Here is a 22,150-nt window from a genome sequence, read left to right as displayed (position 1 = left end):
GGCGCTTGGCTGACTTAGGGGAGGCTTTAGTTTCAAGTTCTAGTAGCACAATAATAAAATAAATAGAAATTCTCACAGATTTTCATCCTTATTTCAACTTGTTAACAAAGGAGCTGGGCTTACAACATAATTTCAAACACCATATCAACAGAGACTCAGTTCCCTCACAGGCTTGATTTCTCAATACTTGGTTAGCGTTGGCAGTAGTGGCACATATATAATCCTAAGCTTTGGGAAGCCGAGGCAGGAGGATCAAAAGCTTAAAGCTGACCTGAGCTACACAGCAAAGTCATGCCCCCAATAGTAATCAGTCATAGCAGTTATGATGGTGATTATGAGGATAATGGTGTAGTGCCTAGTAGCTCTTCAATGTCACTTAAAATATTGCATCAAAGAAAGAACTCTCTTGCTTTATTTATTTATTTATTTATTTATATTTATTTATTTATAAAAAAAATGGTCTTAGAGCCTTCAAGCTGTAAGATGGCTCAGTGTAAGGCTGCTTGCTGCCAAGCCTGCATATCTGAGTTCAATCCCCAGGAGCCATATGGTGGGAAGAAGAGAACCAGTGTCGCCAAATTGTCCTCTGGCCTCCACACCTGCACCATGGCACACAAGTGCCCATGTGCACACACATACACATGTGCTAAATGAATGCATGTTTCAGAAAAGGAAATCTAAACAAAACAAACTCCAAGAAGCATTTTCTCTCTCGCCAACCTGGTCTCGGTTTCTCTGTTTGTTTCCCGCTCTTCTAACAGTTGAAGACATAGGACAATGACCCACTGCCATGTATTTATTTGATTTTGTGATCTGAGGTCAGATCCTAAAAACAAATAGCCTAACATTCTGCAGGTGAGTTTCTTTCCAGAGAGGTGGTGTGTGGTGATCTGTGAGATAGCACAGTGGAGACAGAGATGACAAAGATTGGCTTCAGCCACTTGCAAGGTAGGAAAGCACTGCCTTAGACTGGGTCTTCGCATTCATCTCTCACGGTGACATCAGCTGTCACCGAGCCCCAGGTCCTCCAGAGCGCTCAGCAAACTTCCAACTATAATCTTCTCACATCTTTGTGTTTATGCAAGCACAGAGGATAGATCTCACTCCATCCAGCCCACCTATGAACATGTGTAATTGCCCTGTTAGTGTTGAAGGACCTTCAGCCTGTCTGCACAAAAGCATCATGCTTCCTGAGGTCAACTTCACAGAAGCTCTTCTTTCCTAACTTCTGCTACAGCCCCTTCCATTCAACATCAGCATATCTACGGTGTTTGCTCTAATACATTTTGTAACCTGCTCCAGAACTCACCTTTCCTCGAGTCCAGAACATTCTATGATTCTCATGTTCAAAACCAAGACGTCCTGGGTGGTTGTGGTGGCCCTCATATGTAATCGAGGCACTTGGGAGATAGAGGCCGTGGGATCAGGAGTTGGGGACTGGCTTGGGGTTAGGGCAAGATCCTGACTCAAAAATAAACAGTAACACCACCTCAGCACGCCTCTAAAAACTCTCAAATGCGCCTTAATGGACATAATCAGTGCACTTGGTCTGACACTCAGAAAGTGCTCTTTGGGTTAGTAACAAATTCCCAGCCCGACCTCAGGTTCCAGCTCATGGCTCCCGGCCTTGCCTGTCTCCAGGACAGGATGTTCTCCACCCAACTCTTTGCTTTAAACTCTACCTGATGCCACACCTTGAAATCATACCACTTTCTCAGAATATTGTGGTTTACAGTGACTTCTTTCCACCTCTAGACACACAGACCATCTACTTCTTAATGCCCTGCATTCTGGGCTCATCCTCAAAACGGATGTGTGAAGGGTCCATTTTTGATGCACAGAACAAGCAGTGCATTTTAGAGACCAACATGGCGTCTCCTGAGACATGGAAGAAGTCTGGCTAACAGGCTGGCCTCTGGATGGGCATCACTGATCTGTGGCTATTTTCCCCCTCTGAGTTGCTCTTATCATTAGAAGCATCTACTTTTGTGGGGAGGAAAATCCCTTTCATTCCATTCCATCCAGGTGAGAATCCAACATCTCTAGGGGTGAGGGTGGGGAATTCTTGCACTCTCTTCCAGTGAGACTTCCCTCTTCCTGTGCACCTAACTGTTGAGCCGGCTCAACTTCAGCTTCACCAGCGACATAAGAAACGTAAGTTCATGAGCCTCAACCCAGACCAACTGAATTGGAGACAGGGTGGGGCCCAAGAGTCTGAATTTCAAGTTTCAAGAGTTCATTGAGTCTCCCAGAAAACAGCTCGCTGCTCACTGGAGCTTTGCTTAATTAAAGGTGACTAGTGTCGCTAGACCACCTTTCTTCGGCTAAATCATCTCTTATGACCCCCTCTTTCGATGATTTTTTTCAGTCATGTGGTCACCCACATGCCCCACATTTGTGAAAAAGCAATGGCCCACGTTTAGGAGGGGGTTCCACATTCCTCCAGGCTCCATGCAACCGCATGAAACCCGTGCTTTTAAAACAGCTTCTTGTGGTTTCTATCTCAAACGCTGAGCCGGAAAGGGGTTTGTGGTTGTGCGACCCCGGCTGGGCCTGAGCGACAGTTTTGCACATTGGGGGAGGGCTGGCAGAGGGGTGGGCGGATGACTGGCAGTTGTGTTCTGAGTGTTGTTTGGAGGCTGTTTATCTTGCCCCTCCAGCCTGCGCACGAGCTCACCCTTACCGTTTCTTGTCAAGAAAGGGGAATCCTGCGTCTCTTAGACTCAAAGTCATCAGCAACTTTCGTTTACACTCCTAAACCCGAGAAGCAGGCGCACGCGGGGGAGGGGGGAGGTGAGTGTGTGAGGGTTGTCCCCGTGCAATCTCTCTAGAGGAAAAGGAACTGCAATGTTTGTCCCTCAGTCACTGAGCAACACCCAGGCGAACAGGGTGCCTGTGGTCTGCTGTGGTTTTTCTGGCTCTTCCCTGCGCTGGTTCACTTCCACCCTCCGAATGCTCCAAGGCGCCCTCCATCTGCGCGCTGGGCTCCAGCAGCAGGGGTCCAGGGTGCCTCTCATCCCCTTCCTCTCCCGGGAGGCGGGTCCTCGCTTACGGGGCGCTGCGCTGTGCGGCCAGTAGGGGTCGCTGCTCGGCGGCGCGCTCCCACCGCGGTGAATAACGGGGCCGGGCGGGAGGAGAAAGGAAACCTGCTGGGGGAGGCGGTGCGGCCCGCGGGCGGGCGGGCGAGTGAGCGAGCAAGGGAGGAGAGAGTTCACTTTTGCCCCGGTGTCAGCGAGACGCGGCCGCCGCAGGCGCGGGCGAAGAAGCACCGAGGGAGCGGATCGGCCAGCTCCGAGAAGCCGGGCGAGGGCAGCCAGAGGTGGGATCCGAGCGCGCCCGCGGGGCGCGGAGCCGGCGAGCCTGGCCAGCGAGGGAAACCACGGGGGGCGCGCCCCTGGAGGGCCCCCGGAGCAGCGCAGGATGCCGCACGAAGAGCTGCCGTCGCTGCAACGGCCCCGCTACGGCTGTGAGTGTTCGGGTTCCCGCTGATCTCGGGGCGCCCCTCTCTCTGGGACGGCGTTGGGGAGGCCGAGGGGCTTGAGGGCGCGCCGCGGAGGGCAGCGGCTGGCAAAGTTGAGAAGTGGAATTGCAAAGGAGCAGGACGCGGATTTCCGCCCCTTTCTTCCAAATTCCTTATTGCAGCTTCCAGCTAAGTCCCTCCACCCCGCAAGCCTCAGCGGCTCTGGTGCAGACCAGGTTGTGGTTTAGGGGTATCAGGTGAGGAACCCGCCTAGCTTTGGGCGCTGCCTGCTCGGGCCAGAGGGTGGCGTAGGGGATCCGATGTTTCCCACCCAAAAGGGGCGGAAAGTTTGTTTGCTGTGGCTACAGGTGGGCAGCGCAGCTCCTGTGCCCGCGCTCTCTGCGAGAGGTGTAGGCACTTTTCCTGGAAGGGTAGGTTTCTCCTTCTAGCCTCTTTTGGGCCTCACCTGAGCAGCTAGAGCCACTTAGGGCCCTCAGGTGTGAGGCCTTTCCAGCCAAAGCCTACAGGGACTTGTACCGCCCCCAGCCACTTTCCCGGTGGCTCTCCCCGCCCCCGATCTCCTGCGCGGGAGGATTTCTGTGAGGACAGACTCCGAGCCGGTCTGATTGAAGGTGATGGTGTCGGTTACCCAGCCGCGGGCTGTCGGCGGCGGAAAGAGGTGGCTTTGACTAACAAGAGGGAGCCAGATTATCGCCAACCACGTGGCCCCGTGTGCAGAGTTCAGAGTCCTAAATAATGCGCTAGGAAGTATTTCCTTTAAAACAAACAGACGCTGGCTTCTTTTCCCGGGTTGGCCCTGTCCACAAACGCATGGCCGCGAACCATGGGTTAATCTTTTGCTTGGACTGGCCTTGGTAGATGAAGTACCAGGCTTAGGTTAAGGTGGTGACGACTGCAACAGAGTTAGTGTGTTCATATGCTTTGTGGTGTTTGGTAGGAGGAGGACAGATGAGATCTTTGGAAGAGGGTCACCAACTTCCCTAAGACAGACTCTCTCTCTCTCTCTCTCTCTCTCTCTCTCTCTCTCTCTCTCTCACACACACACACACACACACACACACACACACACACACACACACACAGGTCTTAGAATGGACTGTCAGAGGTGAGGTTTGTTGTTTCCTTGTATCAGAAAGAAGGAGCCAGCTACAGCTTCTGTAAAGTGAGAAAAAACGCAATCAGCGACCCAGCATTTTGCAGCCTGTGCCGTGCCAGTTTGCAGTTGGTAAACCACACAGAGCTCCCGGGGCTGGAGGAGGAGCCCTGTGCTCATCTGGTGGTTGCAGTGTCAACCTCAGGTCTTTGAGTGTCCTTTCATGTGACAAGCTCTTGGGACAGAGGGTGGTTTCACTGTAAGATGACTGGTCTGTAACTAGGTGAGCACACATTACAAAATGGTTTGACATCACATGGTCTGCGTTATCCCTCACTAGCGATGCACAGTGCAAAGGGGACGAATGTGGCCCAGGAATGCAGCATTTTCATTAGTCCCTGCATGGGCATCTGATAGGAGGCCTGATTTTTATTGGATCAGCCTGTCGCCACAGCGTTCCTTAGACGACTAATCAAGGAGGCACAGATCTGGCAAGCCTGAAGCCCGCTTTGCTGAATGAACCACATTCCTGAGAAATCCTCCTCTAAGTTTCTGCATTGATCTGGAGGGGCAGGATGAATGCTGTTGTTGGAGCCACTCAGCTTCCTTGGGCTTATCAAATGCTGTTCTCCATTGATTCAACGTGGTTAAAATGGGTAATATGTGCTTATGTGTTATCTACACTGTGAAATAGAAAACGTTTTAATTTAATAGCCAGCTATACCATTTAAACAAACATTTTAATAATACTTTTGATACCGTGTTCATATCTAGAATATGTTTACAGTGTGTTAAAAATAAACTGTATCTAGAGCTGGTAAGATGGCTCAGCCAGTAAAGATGCTTGCTGCCAAGCCTGATGACCTGAGTTCAATTCCAAGGGCCCACATGGTAGAAGGAGAGAACCAACCGACTCCTTCAAGTTATCATGTGACCTCCACAGGTACACACATACACACAGGACATCTAGCAGAATATACCTTGGTGTTAATAGACACTACCAAATTCTTTGACTATTTACCCACAAGAGCCTGGTTTGGTATATGAGTTGTTGGTTTTCTGGGCCCTTTTTCAAGGCTGAACATGGTGTCAGGAAGGATAACAGGGTTGTCCTCACCTTGTATTATTATTATTATTATTATTTTGCTTACTTGTTTGGTAAGCAGGTGAGTTCAGGAAGCTTCCAGCTCTACCATACAGGTTAGATCCCCAAGTCTTAAAAAAGGGGAAATACCAGGAGTTGGTTGTACTGTTAGTTCAGCACTATCACAAGTTTTTTGAGACTGTTGTAAACTCTGTTGGAATAACAACCTTTTGGTGGTTTGAATTAAGCTGTTTTACTTGTTTCATGTGTGGGCTTTTCTGCTTTCTACCCCCATGGAACTGTTTTTACAGTTAGTTATTCTTACACAGTGCAACTAAATTATCCTGCCTCCCTCCTTCCCTTCAGGGTAATCGTCTGTAAAACACCACCTCCTAAGTTCTGCTTGAGGGTTTGTCAACAGCCTCTCCACAGTAGCTGCAAGCCTTCTCAGATTCCTGACAGACTGCTGAGAGTGTCCTAATTTGGACACAGGTGTACACTCAAGTAAAACTAAGTTTTTTTTTTAAGACCAATTGTCGATGAATTCCTGTTACTCCTCGTCATGTGTCCCTGCAGCCTGAAAAGTCATGTGCGAGATAACAAAACTTGCTGAGCTGTCATCTCGGCAATGCAGTGCTGAGGGACGACAGAAAGGAGGAAGAGGCGGGAGCCATCTGTATGCAAACACAAGCATGTAGACGGAGAGACACATTTAAAGAACACGTGTGCTTAGGTACAGTTCACAGTTCACTTTCGTGAGGGTGTAATGACTTAGGATGTATTTGCTGAGTTACTTCTGAAAGCCCATTGCCACCATGATCTGTCAAAAGTTTGTCTCCAGTTAATTCCTTTGAGAGTTAAAAAGGCCAGTGAAAGCACCCCCCCCCCCCCCATGCCTTCAGTTAAGTTCCCTCCTCCCTAGCTATCCAGTCATCGTGGAAGTATCTCTCTGGGTCACTACCGATTGTAAATATGGCAAGAATGATGAATTTCTACTCTGAAAAATACAGGTCCTTCTCATGAGTTACGTTGTAAAAATAACAGTGACCAATGTATCCTTGTTCACTCCTTTTAGGAAGAGAAGCATAAACCAGGTTTGGGGATACAGGCTTGTAATTCAAGGCCAAGGCAGGTTGAGTATGATTTTGAGGCCAGCTTGGGAAGCATAAGGAATTCAAGGCTAGTCTGAGCCACATAGCAAGATTTAAAAAAAAAAAAAATAGTTCAGCCGAAGGTTGGAGAGATAGCTAAGTCAGTAACGAGCTTGTCTGGCAAGCATGGAGACCTGATTTCAATCCCTAGAGCCCATATTTAAAAAAAAAAAGGAGGAGGAGGAGGAGAAGGAGGAGGAGGAGAAGGAGGAGGAGGAGGAGGAGGAGGAGAAAAAGAAGAGGGAGGAGGAAGAAGTGGTGGTGCACATTTATGATCACAGCACTGCAGAGGCAGAGGATGGTTGGGGCTCACTGGTGAGCCTGCCTTTCCTAATCAGAGAGCCTCAGGTCCCAGTGAGATAGCCTCTCTCAAAATACAAGGTGGGTAGGTTCTAAGGACCAACACCTAAGAATGATGTGGTATCATAAATTCTCTCTCTCTCTCTCTCTCTCTCTCTCTCTCTCTCTCTCTCTCTCTGTGTGTGTGTGTGTGTGTGTGTGTGTGTGTGTGTGTGTATGTAAAGGATTTAGCTGATAATGTTGAATTTTTGAGTGATGATGCCCTGTATGAAGTCTGAATGGTGTGGCTTCTAAGTCACGTGGGAAATGGACCACTGAGAGGACCAGTTCAATGCCTTCCATTTATCAGTGTGAAATGGAGAAGTGTCAGTCCTGAAGTAGCCAACTCAGCTGTGTGACAGGGCAGAGACTGTGGCTCTGTTCCATGAAGCTCAGCTCTAACACGCTGTGCTTTCGTCCGTCCGAGGTAGGAGAATGTGTGATGTCACGTGACACTGTCTCCACACACAGAAAGTCAAGCTAGTCCTTTGTGTTCTTGTGTATTGGTCGAGCCCCTGAAGGTCAACAGCTACAGGGTTATTTTAGTATGTTTTTAACTTTAATTACACAGGCTGAACTTGTTGGAAGAGTTTAAGCTTGTAATACCAAGCTTGCTTTCAAAGTTCATGTTGTTTGTGGTGTTAGCTAACCCTCTCGTCTCCAGGGAGCTGCTGGTTGGCAGTTACTCCTTACTCACCTTTGCTACAAGCTTCTTTTGTGTGCATGGTGCTGGGAACCAAACCCCAGGCCTCGTCTAAGCTAGCAAGCTCTCTTCCACTGGTCTATGCCCCCAGCTCACCGTAAGCTTCAGAACAGCTTCCTTTGGTTCAAGTCTCCTAAGCAAACAGCACTAAAGCTTACTCAATCTTCAGGATAACCAAAGGAGAAGCAAAGGTCTAGAGCAGGCAATTAACATGGGCCGTGGAATTAAGGTTTGTGACCTAACTACACCCAGGGGCTTTTAAAAATGTGTCATTGCTTTCAGCGGGTCATTATTACTTTGTGGGAATTGGGAGACAATAGCATCGCCGACTCTCACAGAACCTGGAATCCATGATACTGTGTTACACACATAGCTAGTTGGTTACAGGGGCAACTTGAAGCAACCCTGTAGTCTTTCCTCATCCACACCTGAGTTGTGTGTGTGTGTGTGTGTAGGGGGTTTGTGTGGAAATGACTCCTTCTTTCTTCTGTCTCTTTCAACTGTTGGTCATGATTTCCTCAAAGTTCAGAAACCTATAGCCATTTGGACAGGGTGCTTTTAAAAATAGATACACTGTATCCTTTAAGGTGGATTTTAATGCTTTCTTTTCTCTACCAAAAAAAAAAAAGCATAGACAATTCATAGACTTATATTCATAGAGTACATTCAGGCTTGTCAAAGCATTCTGTGTATAAATAAAGACATTCTGTCAGGCTCTGGGGCCCTGATAGGAAAGGAAGGCTGGCGTTTCCATAATAATATGGCACGCACCAATGACTCTAAATAGGATACTTTGTAAAATGTGTTTTATTATATATACCATCCATCCCTTGAAGTCTAGGCTTGAGGAGAAAACGTTGCAGCGGGGTGGCTGGCTGACCAGTGAGCTGCCGCCCTCCATTTCTTGCTTTAGTTTATCTTTCTTTCACGTGAAGGAAATGACAAGAGCTTTAAAGTTGAATCGCTCTGGGTCTTAATTCTGACTTCTGTCTCTCCCTGAGTGGCTTTGGTGTTTCCTCCAGCACCTTGAGAGGTGTGTGTTAATCATGGAGTTACCAACCTGATTCCTGCATCACGATTCCTGGCTCACAGGGTAAACAAGTTGTAGTTATTTCAATTAATTGAGCATCTACCTCCTAGGTACAAAAGTGGGGGAAGAAAACACAGCTAGTTACAGCTTAGGAGACCTGGGGATGTCACTCAGTTGGTAGGCTAGCTGCTGCTGAGCATGTGTGACGATGCCTTGGGTTGAATCCCCAGCATTGCACAAAACAGGCAAGGTGGTGCATTCCTGTAATCTCAGCACTTGGAAGGGGAAGGCAGGAAGAGCAGAGGTTCAAGGCCATCCTCAGATGCATGATGAGTTTGAAGTCAGCCTGGGATACATGAAACCCAGTCAAAAGAAAGATGGGGGCAAAGGGAAGGCAGAAGGTAGGCTGGCAGACTGAAAGATAAGGAATAACACTGTTACTAGTTCATTCTCAAGTTCTCTGGAAATGAAACCATGCTGGGCGGGGCAATGAAAGGGTGTGGTTGAGGAGTCTGCATTTGGTCAAGACCTTCCGGTAGGTCAGCGGCAAAGCTGAAAGGTATTCTGGTGTACTTGTTGTGGGGATCAATACTTGCCAGGATTGATACTTATTGTGGATAGATGCTGAGGAGTAAAGAAGTCACTGGAAGGGGACACATCATTAATTTATAGGCAATAAATGTCAGTTTGCAGTATCTTCCTGGGCTTTGAGATGCTAAAACAATTTTTTAAAACAAAATGTTCTTGAGCGACTAGCACTTGGAATAGGGAGTAGAGCAGGGCTAGGTATGGGGTTGACTGGGGATATGTGCACGGGGTACTCTCTGTTCAGACTGGTCTGGGGTCCTCTGGGTTTGCGAGTACCTTCAGGTACTTTCAGGAAGGTAATCGGACTCTCTGAGAACATGTAAGGGACACACACTGAGTGGGGTGCGGATCTTGACAGCTAAGTTATCAGGGGATAAGGTTTCTTCCTCTTCTCGTTTCCTCATTCTCTCCCTTACCTGTGGTCGTTTTCACCTCTCACATTCCACAGCTATCATGCTCTCTGATGATCAGCGTCTCGCATGGTTGAAGAATGACTTGGTCCACGTTTGTAGTTGGCTCCCCAGTTGGGGGTAGGGTTTTTTTTTTTTAATAGTTATACACTCTTTGGCAAGAGACTCACAGGCTTTACTAACGTTAGCTGCACCCTCCTTAAACTTTATAATCATGCGTTGCTTCTTGGTCTTTGGCTAGGCTAAAAAGCCATTTTTCAATCATGTATTGCGCATGACCTGTCTTTGTCAAGGGAGTGTCTCCAACAGCGTTAAGGCTTTTTCAAAGGACACTTGCTGGAACAGCGATAGTAGAACGTAGAACGTAGAACATCATTTGGGAACTTGGCGGAAACGCAGATGCCTGGCCTTAGCCAGCCTGTAGAAGTTCTGGGCTCACTCGTCCCACTCTCCAGGTTTTAAGAATCCTTCCAGGTGATGCTGATGCCCTGAAACACTGGAAGAGAGAAAGGCTGTTTCCAATATTCTATTACCTTGCAGGGGTTTGCCAAGAAAGGGCAAACACAGGCACCTTCCACAATGCTTTATTTATACCATCTGTTTGTGTTTTACTTGAGTGCACAGCTGTACCGTGTCCCAACCTAGGCATTGATTTCTATATAGGTTCATGTTTATTGTAAGGAATGTGTTTTAGCGTGACTTTGAGGTTGCTTTGCTCTCCCCTAGGAAACAGGTATGACAATCTAGTCTTTAAGGACTGAGCGTGAGTGAGGTTAGCTGCCCGGGGATTGGCAGGGGAAGAGGTGCTAGTAGCATCCATTGTAATGGTTTGAATGAGAATGTTCCACACAGGCTCTTAGAGTTGCACACATGGACCCCAGCTGGCGGTGCTGTTTGCTGGAGGTGTGCCTTGCTGGAGGAGTGTGTCATTGGTAGCAGGCTTCGATTGCTAATGACTTGAGCCACTTCTAATTCATGTTCTCTGTTCCTTCCCTGTGCAAGGTGTGAGCTCCAGCTACCACACAGCCACGACTTCGTCCCAGGATGGTGATGGACTTTTATCCCTCAGGCACTATAAGCCCAAACAAATCTTTTTCCTCCTCGAGTTGCTTTTGGTCCTGGTGTTTTATCCCAACAATAGAAAACAAACCAAGACGTGGGAAGGTTGGATGAGCTACAGAACCTCATCGTGAAGAAAGGCCCCAGTGACTGTCAGTTTCGGGCTTCTACTCTTTAGGTTTTGCACTGGAGGGTGTGCAGTGGGCAGTAAGAATTAGGAAGTGTTTGCTTTTTTCCTCTAGGTGGCTCACAGTTTTCATTCACTTACTCAGTTTTAGGAATTTTTCAATATGTTAGTAGGGATAATATAGACACGTGAGGATAGAAGTATACCCAGGTCCTCCACACCTTGCAGCTGAATGACAGAGATGTTCATTTTACGATTCTAGCTTGAGAGTACCTATTCCCCCCCGCCTTTTAAAGACAGGGTCTTACTCTGCAGGATGAGCTAGAGTTTTGTTTCTTTTATTTTGGAGACAGGCAGAGTCTTGCTATGTGGCTCAAGTTGGCCTAGAACTTAATATTCTACTTCATCAGTCCCCTGAATGCTGGATTAGAGATATGAACTACTTAGCTTGGTCGAGAAAGCTTTTAACTGCCTTCATTTTTCTGTTTCTGCTGAAGGAAGACATTTTTTTTGTATACTTTTTTAAAGATGAAGCTGGGTGCGGTGGTTTATCCTTGTGAGCTCTGCCTTTGGAAGATTGAAGTACAGCGATTGTCACGATTTTGAGGACAGTTTGGTCTGCTCATCTGGCTGAGTGTGGCCAACACACACATGTACACACACACACACACACACACACACACACACTTAGATAATTGTGGTCCATGCTACTTATGAACAGGAGTTCAGAACCAGCCTTGCCAAGGCGGGAAGACTTTGCTCCAAGCTGAACCTAAGTCAAGGAAGCTGGAGGAGAAGGCTGGAGCTCAGGGGTGGGGAGTGGGCTCAGCGTTTGTGTGAGAGTAGTTTAGTACCTGATGATTTTGGTTAGTTCTCATATATTTTTTTTAAGATTTATTTATTTATTTTACTTATGAGTACACTGTAGCTGTCTTCAGACACACCAGAAGAGGGCATCCAATCTCATTAGGGATGGTTGTGAGCCACGCTGAGATTTGAACTCAGGACCTCTGGAAGAGCAGTCAGTACTCTTAACCACTGAGCCATCTCCCCAGCCCTAGTTCTCATATTTCACTGGCAATATGAGTTCACTTTTTAAGTAATGCTGATAGCATATTTCCTGTTGGCTCTTGAAAAGTTGATTTGGCTTGCTTGAGATAATGTATTTTAAATACTTAGGAATCTAGCTGGAACCCTGCACTTTGGCACCTGGAAGATACTCAATGAATGTTGTTATCATAATGCTTAGCTCAATATATATATCTATTCTACTTTTCGTCTAAAGGAGACACTCATTTCCATTATTTTGAAAGCAGACGATTCATCTGGACTTTAGGCTGGCTTTCTCCTGTGGAACCCAAGCAAGTTATTTCAGTTTTCATGCGTTCTTACTTGCAAAGTGTGGTTGGGAAAGTGCATTCTCAAAGGGTTAAGTGATTTTATGTGGCCTGTGTGCACAGAATGGACGTCCGTAGGGCTCATTCCTCTAATGGTGGGTAGCGTGTAGAACCCCTTCTCCACCCCTGCCTCATTAGTCCTCCCGCCTCTTATCCCTCTTTCCCTTTCAATTCACAGTTTAGAGGGGAAAGGAGACATAGACCTCTATAGGCTACTTCCTGCTGATAGGTTTATCATGGTCCAAGCCCTATCTTCATCATCAGAATCTTCAGTAGTCCCGAAAACCAACGATCCAGCAGTAGCAAACAGCTGTCACTCTCTTCCTTGGAGCGCCTCTGGCTGTGCTATGGGCTCTTGCATCTAGATCCGCCCCAGAATTAAACTGTCTGCAGCTGGCAAAGATCACAGCTCCCTAGAACAAGAGACAATCATAGTTAATGGCCGTGGAGAAACTGCAGCAGCCCAATATCCTACACCTGGGATTAAAACAAGAACACATTCACATACCTTAGCTGGGTTTTTAAAGATACCAAACTCTCACTCCAGGAGAGAGTCTGGGTTTCTCTGTCGCATGTTTTGGTCCCCCTGCAGTGAGTGATCTTGCAGTTGTCACCAGCATATGTGACATATTCATATTATTCTCCTGTCTCATCTAGTCTTAGGGTTAAGTTGGTCTTTGCCACTGGTGCTGGTTTGAAGGATTTCTAGTGCCGGCTAAATGAGAAGGAATGATTGAAAATACCCTGATAGTTTGTGCCTGGCTTCACCGTGGCATTTGACTTTACTGCCAGAGTCAGCTGGTCTTTTGCGTAGCTGTCTTGTAGGAGGCTATCGGGTAGCGGAGGAGGAAGAGGAAGTACATTGGGTTCATTAGGCATCCTTCAGACCTCATCGCTTCCAGAACCTTTGCCAAGGTTTAAGTTCACAGGCCCAGTGAGGCTGAACTGTGTGGTAACTGGGGTGTGGGAGGAAAACCTTGGGGGCTGGGGCTCTGCAGCTTAGCTCTTGCTTTACACACGTGAGGCCCTGGGCTTGCTCCCCAGCACAGGCCCCTAAGAAAGAAGAGTCCTTGGCTATTCACTATCTGATGATTTGGTCATTCTCTTACCTCTCCTTTTTCCCTTTCCCCTTTGTTTATTTATTTGATTATTATTATTAGTGTAATTGTTTATTCCAGTGAGTTTCTGTACTACTTCCTTTATGTTGTTGTTACCATGACACCCGACAGAGATAACCTACAGGAGGAAAGATTGACTTTGGCTCCTGGTTTCAGAGAATTGCAGCCCATTATAGCAGAGGGGGCGTGGTGGAGTGATAACAGCAGGAGCATTGTCAGGGTCTGTTCACATCACAGCAAGGCCATGAAGCAGAGAGAGGCAAGCACAAGATGCCATCTGTAACCTTCAACCTAATGACCCACTTTTGTCAGACAAGCTCCACAGTCTCTCCACTGTCTAGGGAACAGGGTTTACGATACAAGCTGGTATCTCAATGGGGAACATTTCAGATTCAAACCAGACATCTCATAGAATCATTTATCTACCCCCCGCACCTCCCCCCTCCACTCCCCACTTCCCCCAAAGGAGCCACTGCCATCAGCCACACTTGGCAGAGTCCTTAATGAGAACCTAAGTAGATCGGCTTCTCATCCTCTGCCTGAGCTTTGGTCTCACTGAGCAGGCTTTGCAGGGTTGCACTGTGTGACTTGGCAAGGTGTCAGTCACAGCTCTAGTCCCCACCCCCTACACTCTGCTTCCCCTGTGAGTTCTAATAAGTCCGCTTTCCTGGAGCCTTGCTGCCTATTAAACCCTTTAGTAAGTTTGTCCAAGAAATGACAACACAGAACTAATACAAACATGTGCTTGCTTTGTTCTCCATTTACTAATGACTTATACTCTGCAAATGGAAAACATTAATTTTTAAAGAAGCATACAGATACTTTTCCTCTCGGTGCAAACCAGGTCCTTCCATCGGCACTGATTCTGGGTACAGTCTCGGAGCTTTTCTCCTCATGTCTCCTACAAAGTGTTTGCAAGTGTTAGTCTGACCTGGCCAGTAGTTTGTGCTTACATATTCGCCCCAGTGTGAGCTGTGTGTGTTTGCATATTTAATGAGATGAACTCAGAAAGAAGTGATGTTTCTAATGTGCTTTTTTACATGGTAGTTTTGGAACCTCTGCAAATGTACCTTTGGTCTGTTAAGTAAGACAAAATCTAGTCACCAAACAAGGAATCTTACCTATGTTTGTGTGATATTTCTAGAAAGTTCTGTAGAATCGTTTTAGAGATGGCCTTTAGGAGTGGAACCAGGTGCACTATTTGAAATTTATGTATTACTTTAAAATTCATGTATTACTTTAAAAAAGCAAATGTATATTTAAAAAATATTGTATCACATTGATTTTGCTGAGGACAATGTAAATAGAATAGAATAGTATAACGTTGATGAGGGTCAGGAGTGTGCTTTTTAGTCGATGCCAGTACTTGGGCTGTGTCACCTGTCTCTACACTTAATGTTAGTCAAAAGGCAGCGAAACGAGCATGTCAACTGTATCTATGTCCTAAGATAATGGAGGGACTAAATATTTTCCCCTCTTCTCTAAATTTCTTGTATGTGTCTATAGTTAGAAAAGGTAAAGTAGTTATTTTTTACTTCTCAAGACATAGGATTCTTCGTATCTTCAAACTCTACTTTGAGAAAAATCAGAGCCTGTTTAATGTTATTGGGAAGATTCAGTGATAGTTCAGGTTTCCAGGCATGTTTGTGTATGTATATGAATATGCTTATGAGGATGTGTGTGTGTGCCTATGTGTATGCATGTGCATATGAGAGTGTGTATGTGTGTGCATGTGCATATGAGAATGTGTTTACATATGTGTATGTGTGTATATGAGAACGTGCATGTGTTTGCAGGTGCACATGTGTATGCATACGCATATGAGTGGGTATATATGAGAGGCTGCCTGACAGGAGGATTGAGGGCCCCAGGACTCTGCTGAGGGCTTGTACATGAAATGGAGATAATGAAAGTTTCAGTCAAAGGCATAAAGATCAGCAAAGCAAACAGCAATGTTGACAGGAAAAAACAAAACAGATAGTAGCTATTTGGAATTTTTAAACTTCTAAAGAAATGTGTAGGGAGTTCATCTGCAAAAGATAACCAAGTAGTATTTCCAGTGAACAAGGATTGCCAACATAAATGCAGGGTACTGCTCTTTTGAGTTAAAAGGAGAACTCGTCACAACCTGGGAAGAGGTGGTCACTTGTTATCATCCCCACATTCAACAAGGGATAAGAAGTGTCTTTGTGCCATGGACTTTGCTCAGAGTTTGCAGATTAGGTATCTTTATGGGTCACCTGTGACCAAGGCCTAACATCAAATAAACAACAAGAAGCTTTCTAGTGTCTCCTAAGCAGACAGTGCCTTTGTCACCTCAAAAGGAGAGGGAAAAACATTTGTGAACAGTGCACAGGTAAAAACAAGGTTGGCTGTTCCTGTTTGGCCTGTTGGGAGCTGCCGTTGTGTGCACTGCACTGTGTTGCAGCACTGGGAAAGGTTGAAAGTGTTACCAACGTTGACTAGTGAGAGATGAGGAGCCAAGGGCGGTGGAGTCGAGTGATGCTTACTGAATGATACTGGGTGTGACTTCTCTGCGCCTTTTCTATCTCTGGAGGATGGGTTCACTCTTACTTCACTTCCAAAGGGGCACAAGGCAAGGGAGAGTGCTCTGGAAGCAGTTTCAGTACATCTGTGTATGGTGGTAGGAGGAGACAAATTAGCACTTCCTTGAATAACTCATTCTTGGGTCTTTGCAGTGGCCTTGAAAAGGGTCCGTCCTCTAATCCTTGGCCTCAAAGGCAGTACCATCCTAGATTTTTGGCACCCTAGTTTTTGACACACACTTTTTTGGGACTCGTGTTTGAAATGAGCCCTTTCTTTTCCTCCAGCTTGAAAGATCAACGTTTGGATCTCTAAGTTTAACTCTTTTGGCCACTGTCAATGCCCACTAGACAATTTCTCTTACAGGAAATATGACTATTGAAACTGTGAGTTAATGGTAGGAGTCTAAAACTTGGAAAGCCTTTCCCACGGGAGTTTCTTTGATCTGGTGTAGTTGAAAAGGGTTTGATGAAGGAAAGGACTTTGTATGAGGCAGGGAACATCTATGGTTTACACAGAAGGGGAAAAGAGGAAGCTTGGGAAGGCAACTTTGTTTCCTTTTCTGTTGGTGGAGATCCTTTGTTTCCCTCCTTAAACATAAGGTGAGATGCTGGGACTTGTTCTTGGGAATGTGGAGGGGGTGTGGCGGAAACTTGGACACATGAAGGTTGAGCTCTCCCAGGGCTGAGCGGGACATCAATGTCACATGTTGAGTACACACCCTTGACTGTTCTCCATGCTGTAACAACGTCTTGCCTTAAAGATCTAATTCATTACGGTCAACCTGTGTCCTGGTTAGTTTTGTCAGCTTGACCCAAGTTACACTCATTTGCAAAGAGGGACTTTCAATTGAGAAAATTCCCCATAACATTTGCCTATAGGCAAGTCTGTAGTACATTCTCTTTGATTAGTGACTGATGCTGGTGGGCCCAGCTCACCAGGGGTGCCACTGCTCCTGGGTAGGTAGTCCAGGATTCCATAAGAAAGCCAGATGTGAGGAGTGAGCCAGGCAGCAGCACTCCTCCATGGCAGCAGTCCTCCACCTCCAGTTCCTGCCCTGCTTGAGTTCCTGCCCTGACTTCCCTCAGTGATGGACTGTAACCTGGAAATGTGAGACAAAATAAAACACTTTCCTTTCCAAGGTGCTTTTGGTCATGGCATTCACAGTGATAGAAACCCAAACCAAGACAACATGGCTGCCAGTTAAACTCTAAGGAGCTTGCCAAAGCAAAAGATTTCATGCTCTTTTGCTTATTTTTCAAGATCTTGTATTTGTTAGAGGGGATGTTCTTGGAAGATATCTTAATTTTAATTTAATTATTATATAATAAATTTATCATTTTTGCCTTTTAAAGTAACATATTAGTGTGTGTTGATTATATACGGGAATTTCATCATGGCATGTCAACGTGTATATGATGTACTTTGACCACATCCATCCCTCTATCTCTGTTTCTTATCCTCTCGCTCCTTCTCTTTTGCCTTCTGAATCCCTAGCCGTCTCCCCTTTTACCTTTGAGTCTCTCTCTTTTTTGTACCCCTAGTGAGGATGGCTGTTGTTAAGAAAGAACCACTGGTGAGTACCCAAGGGAAACTAAGCCTTCACTTACTGATGAAGTAAATGCAAATTAAATTAGTGCTGTCACTGTGAAAATTAATATGGAAGCCCCTCCTCAACTAAGCATAGAACTTCTATTTGATCCAGTTGGACCACTGCTGGGTCCATATTCAAAAGAATTAAACTTAACTTACTGGAGAGATACTGTCTAAACCTGTTTATCACATACCTCATCATAGCCAAGTTACAAAATCAGACTAGCTGCCCATCAATAAGTGAAAGGCTAAAGAAAATGATACACATACACACACACACACACACACACACACAAGATTTTCATTCAACCATAAAAAACGAAATAGGTTATTTAGGGGTTTCTTTCTCTCCATTTAAAAATGTTTGGCCCTTTGCAGCCTCAAAGATCATAGTGAACATTAACATAGTAATATTTATCCATCTGCAGACTTTGGGACAAGCTGATCTCTAAACTTTAGTTTAGCATATATCTCAGCTACCAAGAATGAGGGCATTCTCTTCCACAAATACATCTTCAAGACCACACATATTTTCATTTTTTTTTACGACAGTGTAAATTCTACATGGAGATTACCCCCCAACCCCCAGCTATACTTTAGAGCGATCTTTCTGGGGTCTAGTCAAGTTTCTCAGTTGTCTTTGGTGGCCATATTCTTTTCCCTGGATGGGGCAGCTCCTGCATCCCCATCAGTTCAGTGACACAGTGTCCCTAAGAAGCCCAGGCCAATTTCCTGATGTGGGTGCTTCACGAATGTCTGTTTCCTCTGTGCATACGTTGGAGCACACTGTCTTACCTACCATTCCCAGTGATGAGCAGATACTTTTAAAACCTCCCTGGAGAGGCCAATGTAGCCAAGGCTTGAAACTTCACAGTAGTTAAAATTTGGCATATGGTATAATCTTGCCATGGCTATGAAGCATCAGAGTGACATTCAAAGCGAGGGGACAGGGAACAAGGGAGGGTGATGCTGTAGGGAGAAACAAATACTGCATATTTTTTCATGTGCAAAAATCTAGATTTAAATATACATACAAGGTCAGGCATAGTACTGCATGCCTTTAAGCCAGCTAGCATCCCAGCACTTGGTAATCAGAGGCAGGCAGAGTTTTGAGTTTGAGGCCAGTCTGGTCTACATAGTTTCAGGTCAGCCAAGAGATACATAGTGAGAGCCTATCTCAAAGAACAAGTGCGTGTGCGTGTGCGTGTGCGTGTGTTTTTATAAAAGTCAGGAGGGAACTATTTGGGGATAGAAATGGTGACAGTTGTGGGGATCAAATACAAGCAATATACAATGATATATGTATATGAAAACATAGTAAAATCCATTATTTTATGCTAAAATTAATCTTAAAGAATTATGTTATCTGTCCTCTCTGTCCATCTGCAGAACTTTTCATCTTCTCAAACTGAAAAGACAATTTCCCATTCTCTCCTCCTCTTACAACCTTGTTCCCACCATTACTGGTCTGTAATAGCAACGTTGTGTTGGTGACATCATTCAGTTAGTGTTAGGCCTTCTGGGCCAGGCTTGTCTCACTTAGCATGTCTTCAGAGTTCATCCAGGTCACAGTGTGTGTCAATGTTTCTTTCCTTATACATAAAACCAAATAATACTCCACATTGTGGACACCATGTACACACAATATTTTCTGTCCATTTGTTGATGGACACTTGGCTCCTATGAACCAAGCTGCTGTGAACAGGATGTACATGTCTTTTGGATATGTACCAGTAAGTGGGATTCCTGGGCTGCCTACGAGTTCTGTGTTTAATCTTTTGGGGAGACACGGTGTACCCCTCACTTTAAATGGAGTAAATTGAAGACCGTTTAGAAAAGTGAACTATCATTCACTTCAGGATGCTCTCATTATTAGCTCTGTAGGCCTCCAGCCTCCTGTTTAGATAAACAGGGAGGCCGTATGTGGATCTACCTCTTCTTCATAGAGAATAAAGGTCTATGCTCATAAAATTTACCTGTGCACAAATTTATTTCTTGGTAGTCTGAGGTGATATGCAGTTTCTAGCTTTCATTTGCACTTTCTGTGACTTTGAAGAGAGTTTCTTTAGGCTTTGATTGGTAAGTTGGAGCGGTGCACAGGAAATGAGAGTTGCCTGTGGGCTCTGTGAGTGTTTTCAGGTGAAATAAAGACTGCTTTCCCAGAACGTATGGGATTTAAAAACGTAGTGATGTCCTGGTGTGTTAACCCAACTCCTTCAAATGCTAGTGATGTGACTTTAGGCAAGATGTAAAATAGGGATAAGAATTATATGTATTTGGTTGAATTAATCTATGTGAAATGTTTGCTTCATACAAGATACTCATTCAGCATAAGCTATTAAGATTCCTTCTGTATAGGCTATTAAGAATAATATAATGGGCTGGAGAGATGGCTCAGCACTGTTTGCTCTTCTAGTGGTCCTGAGTTCAATTCCCAGCAACCATATGGTGGCTCACAACCATCCATAATGGGATCCGATGCCCCCTTCTGGTGTGTCTGAAGACAGCTACAATATACTCATATACATTAAATAAATAAATAAATAAATAAATAAATAAATAAATCTTTTTTAAAAAGAAATAGCATGCTTAAAAGATGCTTAGGTAATGCCAGCTGTACCCATAAGCTGGTGCTTTTAAATGCCTTATCACTTACTGTTTGACCGGACTTGGCCTCTTAAGAGAGTCCCGACTGTCTTGAGACTGGCAACCTGAGGCCTCTAGAATCGTAGGTCTTTGGTAGGAGCAAGAGGCGTGCATGGTAAGGGTGGATGAGAACCAGTGCTCTAAATGTTAACGAGAACAGCTTCCTGAGGGTGCGTGAGAGAAGTTCTAATGTATTGCTGAGGCAATGGAGTGTATACAAAGCACATATGTTTGGGTGATTCCCGCTTCCTTATGCTTTGGCTAAGGTACACTTGGGACTAGCCAGCCTGTGGAATTTGAAGGCTACTTATTCTTTTAGTCCCTGGGCTGGCCATGAGCCAAGAACTCTATGAACAATAGTCTAATTCCATAGTACCAAGTGATTGGCTTGATTTTTTTTTTTTTTGATGTATACGAGACAGGGTTTCATGTATTCCAGGCTGGCCTTGAGTCCTCTCTGTTTATGATAATGTTAAACTCCTGATCCTTCCTCCTCAACCTCCCAAGAGCTGGGATTATAAGCATGTACTGCCTCACCCGGTTTCCCAGTTGTTGCCTCTTAATGACTAGTTGGAGGTTGTGCTGAGCATACTGTGTGGAGTTCCCAGGATTATTTCTCAAGAAAAATGTTGGCTCTGCAGAAGAACCTAGTATGTTTTGAAACTCCAGACAATCCTACTTTAGCAGAAAACCCAGATCCTATTTCTGGGCCTCAAGCCTGTCCTGACTCCCCTGGACAGCCTGAGAACATGCTTCACATCAGTAGGAGGTGGCAGAGTGAGGTGTGGCATTGTATACACATCTTAAGAGAAGGGGATTAATTTCTACTCTTCTCTGCCCATTTAATTCTGATGCTACCTATAGCAACAAACATATCTAAATGCTTACATGTGCCAGCTGCTATTCTAGGAACTATTTATTTGTTTATTTATTAGTGAGACAGGATACGTGTATGTATGTATGTATGTATGTATGTATGTATGTATATCCAATGGCCTTGAACTGCTGATCCTCCTGCCTCTACTTCCCAAGTGCTGGGATTACAGGCATGTAGCTCCACCCCTAGCTCCTAAACACTTAAAAGAAAATGAATTACCCAATGTAACCCTCACAATACTCCAGAGATTTGTGGCATTAGCCCCATCTTACTCGTGGAAAAACAGGGTCAGACAGATTAAGTACTTGCATAAGATACGGCTCATTAGTAGTAAAGTGAGGATTTGAACCCAGGTAGGGTGGCTCCTGGCTTTGTACCCCCCGTGCCTGTTGAGTTCAAATTTAAGGTCAAGATTGGTTCCTTTGTACTCTGTATTCTGGATAAAGTATTTAACCACTGTATCATCTTCCTTTATGTTCCTGCTATGACACATTGCCACTCTTCCATCCAGGGTAGTCATTCAGTTTAGGGCAAGGAAGACTTCTAGGTATCCTAGCACAGTGTCTGGCTAATCTTAAGCAATGCTATGCATCTCCAGGGAATGAAATTAGCTGATGCCCATGTTTATTAATCACCACCACCACCACCACCACCACCATCACCACCATCACCACCACCATCACCACCACCACCACCACCACCACCACCATCACCACCACCACCACCACCATCATCACCACCACCACCACCACCACCACCATCACCATCACCACCACCATCACCACCATCACCACCACCATCGCCACCATCACCACCACCACCACCATCACCACCACCACCACCACCACCACCATCACCACCATCACCACCACCACCACCACCACCATCACCATCACCACCACCACCACCA

General features: G+C 45.5%; 1 protein-coding gene across 1 annotated transcript in view; it reads left to right on the top strand.

Annotated features, from left to right (window-relative positions):
• Nucleotides 1-3,213: 3,213 nt before the first annotated feature.
• The window catches only part of Iqgap2 (IQ motif containing GTPase activating protein 2), a 266,744-nt gene continuing 247,807 nt past the window's right edge, over nt 3,214-22,150 (top strand). The window contains exon 1 of the mRNA XM_028760064.1: nt 3,214-3,466. Coding sequence (XP_028615897.1) covers nt 3,421-3,466 — 46 coding nt within the window. The 5' untranslated portion in view covers nt 3,214-3,420. The remainder of the gene's footprint in view (nt 3,467-22,150) is intronic.

This window comes from Grammomys surdaster, unplaced genomic scaffold (assembly GCF_004785775.1).
Source record: "Grammomys surdaster isolate TR1022 unplaced genomic scaffold, NIH_TR_1.0 126391, whole genome shotgun sequence".
NCBI classification, from domain to species: Eukaryota; Metazoa; Chordata; class Mammalia; order Rodentia; family Muridae; genus Grammomys; species Grammomys surdaster.
The sequence above is the reverse complement of the archived record's forward strand: the minus strand, read 5'-3'. Positions and strand labels throughout refer to the sequence as shown.